This window comes from Myotis davidii, unplaced genomic scaffold (genome assembly GCF_000327345.1).
Source record: "Myotis davidii unplaced genomic scaffold, ASM32734v1 scaffold591, whole genome shotgun sequence".
Lineage (NCBI taxonomy): Eukaryota > Metazoa > Chordata > Mammalia > Chiroptera > Vespertilionidae > Myotis > Myotis davidii.
In genome coordinates, this window is record NW_006284340.1 from 3,996,220 (window position 1) to 4,003,448 (window position 7,229).

General features: G+C 43.3%; 1 protein-coding gene across 1 annotated transcript in view; it reads right to left on the bottom strand.

The window, feature by feature from the left end:
- PAPPA2 (pappalysin 2) overlaps positions 1–7,229 on the bottom strand; it is a 226,291-nt gene that overhangs the window by 28,654 nt on the left and 190,408 nt on the right. The window contains exon 20 of the mRNA XM_006754525.2: positions 6,324–6,395. Coding sequence (XP_006754588.1) covers positions 6,324–6,395 — 72 coding nt within the window. The remainder of the gene's footprint in view (positions 1–6,323; positions 6,396–7,229) is intronic.

The window sequence follows — 7,229 nt, forward strand, 5'->3', positions numbered from 1 at the left end:
CATGTCAGAGAGATCACAATACATATTTCTTTAAAATGCGCCAAAGACTAATATGCCTTTAAACACGTCCCTTTATAACCCCGTAAAAATCTAACACCTTCAGGATATCTTCACACAGATGTATTTGAAACAGTTCATTTAGTTTTTAAGCCCATTATTTTCTATTCTGTTCTTAATAGGGGATGGTGACTGTTAACTCTTCTCTAAACTATCTGCTAGATGAAAACATTTACTAAAGATTAATACTACATTAATCTTTATCCTTCTCCTCTTAGGTTTAAAAATTCCAGTTCTTTTGATTATCCCTTTTGATGTTATTTTTGTTACCATCAATTGTTGTGTGTTTTCTAATGGCTATCGAAGTCAGATTTAATAAAAAAAATAGGATCAGATCAATGGTGACAATACAGACAAGTCAAGGAACTATGTGGGTTTCTGTTGGTCCCACTTACACTTATTGGAGCTTTTTTTTAGAACAGAGCCATATTGCTGTTTATTCAGGATCAGCCATATTTTTTTAAAATTACCTACAATTTAAAAGCAATCCAGTCTTTTCTGGCTTATAAGAATTTCAATTGTAAAAAAGTTTTATTAAGCAAACTTTTATCAAATCCTCCTCCAGGTCAGCTTGGCTCATCACTCTCTCAGTGTATGCACATATCTGTGTATTGCTTGTCACACTATCTCTTAGGATAATGGAAAAAAGCACTACTTTTGCTTTGAATAGCAGAAACTATTCAAAATTACTGATAAATGGAATTTCACTAGTTTGTCACACATTCCATTAATGTCTACCAAACACTCAGACCTTAGGTACTTGCACACTTTTTATCAGGCTCTGATTCATATATTTTAGTCGGAGTTTCTCTTGCCAGCTATTACCAGGACGGAAGTAGTAAAACCCAAATGGACTGATGCCAACGTAGGCCAGTGCCAACACTTTTCCCAAATGCAACCCATCAGTAAATAAGAAATCAAGGCTAACTAAGAAAGCCCCAAAGCAGAGCAGGGGCCCTTAAGAGAAGGACACAGGGATAACCAAGGTCAAAATCTAGGTAGAAGGCAAAATTCTCCGAAATAGGAGCAGGTTTGCTGGTTCCCCTGAAAATTTAGCATGACCCATATTTTATCGAGGTGTGGCCTCTCCACTGGCCCCAAATCACAACTTCATGCTCTGTCTTCACAGTTTTCTGAACCTGGTGTCTGACAAATTTAAAAGATACATTTTATCCATCACATTTTAAATCTAGGGAAACTAATTTAGAAAAGTCAACCAGCTTGTCCAAGAAAACATGTAGTAAGGAATGGAACTGAGGTGCACGCCTGACTCCAGACCAGGACAGCCTTCTGTCTGCTGAATTACACCACCCTCACTGTGTCTATGGCAAGGCCTTTAGATTCTATGCAGGGCAGGTTTTTACTTCTTATTTCTTCTACTTCTTCCTTACCTTTACCTCCTATCTTTATTGTTCACACTACCCAGAAGATCGATCTAATGTTTTCCAATTTAAGACTCTCAAAGTCTATCTTCTTTCACGGGTCTGGAAGCAGGTGCCACTGAAGAATCAGGCCCGAGTCTGTCAAATGGGTAAAGAAGGAAACAAAACATATCCTGCCACTCAGGAGTTTGCAGACTGTGGGAAGAAAAGACCTATCAGATAATGTTGAAATAATGTGACAAGTGAGATAACAGGCATTCGCCAGGATATGTATAAGAATTTATAGGAGAAATGTCAGCTAATGCTCAGAGAGACTTATTTGAAATTCCCCCCCCCCAAAAAAACACACCTTAAAATGATTTTTAAGATTTACTGGAGGCCTCAAGAACATCAACTAACCACATCTACCTGCAGTAAACCATAAATAGTCATAACTGGGTATAACTAAACTGTTTCTTGATTCTTAATATGTTGCTTCAATAAGATCCTGTCCCCTCACAGTTATTCATATTATTCCTTAAGCAATATCACTAATAATATGTTATACTATTTGACAATTTATGTAATACCTTGACATCAGTTATTTCACTTGCTTCTCACTGGAGTTCTAAGAGAAAGCCAGACAGAGGCTACACATAGCTAACAAGTGTAAATTCAGAATCTGAACCTAATTCCTCTGACATCATTCCACCTCTGTCCTCCTCCGCAACTCTCATTTATGAAAAGGAAAGGGCACAAATAAGAACTAGCCAAGGGCTGATGGGAGAATCAGAAACTGCAGTCCAAACTACAGGCTCCTGGGAAGAACTTGCAAGAAATACATGCTCACAGCAAAAGCAGAGCCAAAATGTAGGTCAATGGGCACTCGATGTAATCATCCTGCAGGAAGAAAATTAATCATTTCTATCCAAAAGGAGGCTGCATATGTGGTCTTAATTCTCAGCTGCATTTCCTGGAGAACAAGATGCTCTTGGTATAAATGGAACCTAGGATGGTGGACTTTGGGGGAAAAAAAATGTGCCCTTATGAAGAAGAAAGAAAGAAGGAAGAACTGAAGGAAGGAAGGGATGAAGAAAGGAAAGAAGGGAGGGAGGGAAAACGAGAGGATAACACTTTCTTGTACAAGCATTTGATAGAATAAATATTTGTTTTCTACACAGACTTCTGTATGCTTGTCTGTAATTTTAATGGGCACAGGTTTGGGAGTGGAAAGAACAATGAGGAAACCAATGCAACAGCCCAAATGAGAAACACTGAGGCCCCAGCTAGGGGTGAGTAGAGCTGCTCATCTAACAATCTGGTGGCCAGCTGACCAAGTGACAGCCTGGATGTGGCAGTGTCTCCAGGTTATTTGTGAATTATGGGTCCCAGTGGAGCTCCACACTGTGGCCTGTTTCCCCTCCTTCTCTCGCTTTCTCTGTTACACCCTCTGAGTTTGCACCTAATCATGTTGAGGCCACACCAGCAGCTCCACCCGCTGCTTTCTGCTGTACTTATTCAGTTCATGATGAATGCCACCACTTTATAAGCATCTATTATGGAGCAGATGTGGCATAAGACTTAAATACACATTATCATAAGAATCCCTCATCACAACTCCTTAAAATAGTGTTGTTGCCCTCACCTCCCAATAACCATGAAGACACGAAGGCTCACACCACTCGGCTGACCCAGGGCTTGACTCTACATTTGTTTGACTCCAAAACCTTCAATCAACCAAGTCATCATTCCTTGCCCATTTGCAAATTACAAAAAAGAACTGGTTAATACAAGGAGTTCAGGTCAACGAGGACAAATACGAGAATCAACGAGAAAAATGTAATTTAAGGTATAAACAAGTTTGGGTTGCAGATATCTAGTAAGCACATGTTTTGTTTGATTTTTTAGAATTTTTTAAAATTCATTTATTAGAGAGAGAGGAATTGAGAGGGAGAGAGAGAAAGAGAAACATGAATGTGGGAGAAAACCATCAATCGGCCGCCTCCTGCATGCCCCCGCACTGGGATCCAGCCCAAAACTCGGGCATGTGCCCAGACTGGATATTGAACCGGCAACCCTTTAGTGCATGGGACGATGCCCAACCAAGGGATACACACATGTTCTTGCTGAGACAGTGGGAACATAAATGACTATGAGCAGATGGCATTATTTATACACATTTTGTTTTGTTGTTTTTTTAGAAAAAAAAATGTAGAGCTGTCATCTAGAGAATGTGAGAGGCATAGAACAGTGGAGAACTGAAGGTGAAATCTCTGTGGCAAGGGGGTTATGCCACACACAGAGGCACCAAAATGACACAAAGTGAAACACGGGCTGGGGTAGTGAGGTGAGGTGTTCACTGGCTTGGGCTCATTGAGAGAAATAAAGGAGGGCCTCCCCTATCTTATAGGGCGGAGTGTCTAAAAGGCATATCTTAGAATTATATTCAGTACCAGAAAGCAAAAAACAGAAAGCCCTTTTTAGACCAGGGAACAAGGTGTCTAATTTGAGCTCATAATTCTGTGCTGCACTTTATAAAATTTACTCTCTTTGTCCTAGCCCTCTTCGGTTTACCTCGCCTCTGGGTCTGTTTTCCCTCCATCTGTCTTTGACACTCTTAGGTTTCCCCTAATATGTTTAGCTGACTTTTTCCAGTAAAAAATTAAGTGTTTTCCAAGATGCCCCTAGAACATGCCAGTTTCTGCCTCTCTCGTTCTTTCTTTCCCATTCTTGCTCTCCCTCTCTGCGTTTCTTCTTACGTATTTCCTCTGAGTTGTTTCTCCTTCCCTACCCATTTTCCTTTCCTATGATTAGTGATTCTCCTTTTTCTTCCTGCTTTTTTCCAGTCCTTTAAGATTTTTTCTTCCTCTTAGCCTTTGCTGGAAGACCAGAAGCAGAATCTTGTTCTTTTCAATCTGATTTTGTAGAACAATCAGAATGTAAATAATGTTGGCTAGAAGTATTCCTGGACAAAGGAAAATTCACCTTAGGGACTCCACAGGCTAGGAACCTTCTCATGTGCTCCCACAGTGACTAAAGTTGTGGTTCTCAAACTTGAGCAATCTCCAGGATGCCCTGGGGGCCTTGCTGAAGCATAGAGTCCTGGGTCCCGCCCAGGGTCTAAGACGGGGCCTGGGGGGTATGCATTTCTGACAGGTTCTGTGGTGGTGCCATTGCGCTGGTCCAGGGATCACACTTGGAGAACCACTCAAGTGAGAGGACCAACAGCAGTTGGGTGATCAAGGCTCTGCTGAGCAAGGTAACATTCCTTGTCCCAGCAACCACAGGACTTGGAGAAGCCTAGGGATCCAGAGGATGTGCTGGGGTGCAGCGAGGGGGGGAGGAGAAACATGGAAGCTCCGTGTTTAACCTTCTGGGAAACACTGAGGCCAGCTCCAAGGCCTGCCAGCCACCCGCCCTCTTGTGATCACACAATGAAGCAGCAGAAGGGAATTCTCAGATCCTTTGATCTCTTCCCAGTCTTAAGTCCTCTGTCTGTTTATCTCCCTGTTCTCTGGCCTCCTCTTCCCTATCCTTACCCACTGCCCAGTGTATGAGTCACTCCTCTCCTCCCCACCCCACTGTCATCTGTTTTTCTAATGATGGCAGAAGAAGAGCTGTTTTGTTGGCTTTGCTATCACAAAGTGTACTCCATGTTCAACTTTTTCCCAATGCCCTCTCAGAACGCTATTTTATTGGTATCCTTTTCCCTTTGTCTCAAACCCCACCCTTTCCCCTTCCTTGGCCTCATGTAGACTCCAGTTTCCCAGAAATGGATCAATATAAACAGAGATAAAGAAGAATGGGGGATGAGGGGAACTAACATACATGTGGGTTGTGAGGGGAGGGGGGTGGGTATTGGAAATCAATGGCCGTTAAACAGCTCTCTCTAGCACACAGCAGCCAGAATGACCCAAGTATTGCTGCTAAGTGGCTTAATTAGTTCCAGTGAGAGACTGGGAGGTCAAAACCTGGTGTGACTGAGACTAGCGGATTTGTATTTGTCACTGGCTATTCCCAGGGTGAGAAAGCTTAAATGGTGTTTGCATGTGCTTTCTGGGTCATTCCCCCATCAGCGCTACCTCACTCATGACTCTTCCTTGCCTTCACTCCTGTCAATCTGGCTAAGGAATTTACAGCGCCCTAGGTGCCCCAAGGTAGGGAATCCCCCATGTGAGCAAGTAGACAGGAATCCTCAAGGTGGTAAAGGTCTAATTTGGTGTACTCCACAGCAAATTGCAGGTCTGCCTCAGAGGTGGGGAACATAGATGCTTGCCTGACCCCTGCAGTGGGTGAAAATAAGGTAGGAAGCCACAGGCAGAGGGGAGGAGCATATTGACCTAAAGAACAGCTGCCCTTCTGGGGTTGTAGCTGCTACGCAGATTCAGCTAATTGTTGCCAGACAGTCTTGTTTTTCAAGAGAAAAATCTTTGCACAAAGTGTTTTATATTTATTTTTACTTGGAGTATGTGTGCCTGTGTGTGTGAAATGTTTTATATACACATATGAATTTTATGTGAAAAATCCCAATTTTTAAAATATTAGCAATCAAAACAAGATTGTTTTCAGACACTGTGTTGGCCAAATAAACCTGTCTGTGGGCCATCGGTCTGCAAAACCCTGACCTAATTAAGCTCAAACAGGCCCTGTTAGAGAATCCCAAAACCATAAATAATTCTGATTTGCTTTTAACTTACTTTTATTGAGTCATTTCAAATGAAACCCTGGAATTTTGCTTAAAGAAAAGCCAAAATCAGAAATCCTAATATCTGAAGTTGTGGGATTATAGAAATTAAACAAAAAGCACAGAAGTGGAGAAAGGGAGGACCTTGCATTAGAAAGGCTCAAGGCCTGGAGTTAAGCAGAGAAGTGTGGTCTAGGTTGGGGGAGGGGGTGGTGACTTACCTCACAGGACTGGATGCAGTGGATCAGGACGGGGTCTGGGTGCCATTGACGCCGCCCAGTGCACACGATGCTCTGAAGGAGAAGACAGAAAGTACAAACACCAAGACACCTGGTCAGTGAGAGAAGGGGCATGTCCTGCGCTTACCCCACCAACCCAACCCCATTTCCTGAGGAGTGAGACACCGACTTGGGCTCACCAAGCAGGTCAAGGCTGACAGGACTTTGCCGTGGAGCTGCTAGTCCTGCTGATGGTGCCACGGCACAAACTCTCGGTGGAAGGGACTTTTCATCCTCTTCCTCCTCCTTATCCCTCCCTAAGGCATCTAATTTTCCAGAGCAGTGGTATAGGTGTGGTTTAACAAAGCATCATCAATATTATCTATATACATAAAAGCCTAAACGGCCGGCCAGTAGCTATGATGTCCACTGACCACCAGTGAGCACTCAACGCTGGAGCTGCCAAGCTGCAGTCACTTGGCAACTGGAACCAGGGAGGAGGGAGCCTGATTCTGGGGTGCATTACCCGAGAACCGTCATCTTGCAATCCGGGATCCCTTGGGAGATGTCAGAGAGCTGGTTTTGGCCCGATCCCCGCAGGCCAGGCCAAGGGACCCCACTGGTGCATGAATCTGTGCACTGGGCCTCTAGTAATGAGTATAAAGTGGTCTTAGGCATAATATTGGTTTCATTTGTTTTGCCATTTTAAATAACGTTACAAGAAATGGCGAGATGGCTGTGATCAGGAAGCAGTGTGGGTTTTTAAAGGCTGAGAAATACAGCCTCACAAGAAGAGTCCTGAACCAGAAAGGGATCTCAGAAATGCCAGATCCTAAGATGTGAGCACCAGGCAAGCCTTGGAGGCCAAGTGCACTCTGCAACTCTGTGAGCACCACTTTCTCTTCCTTG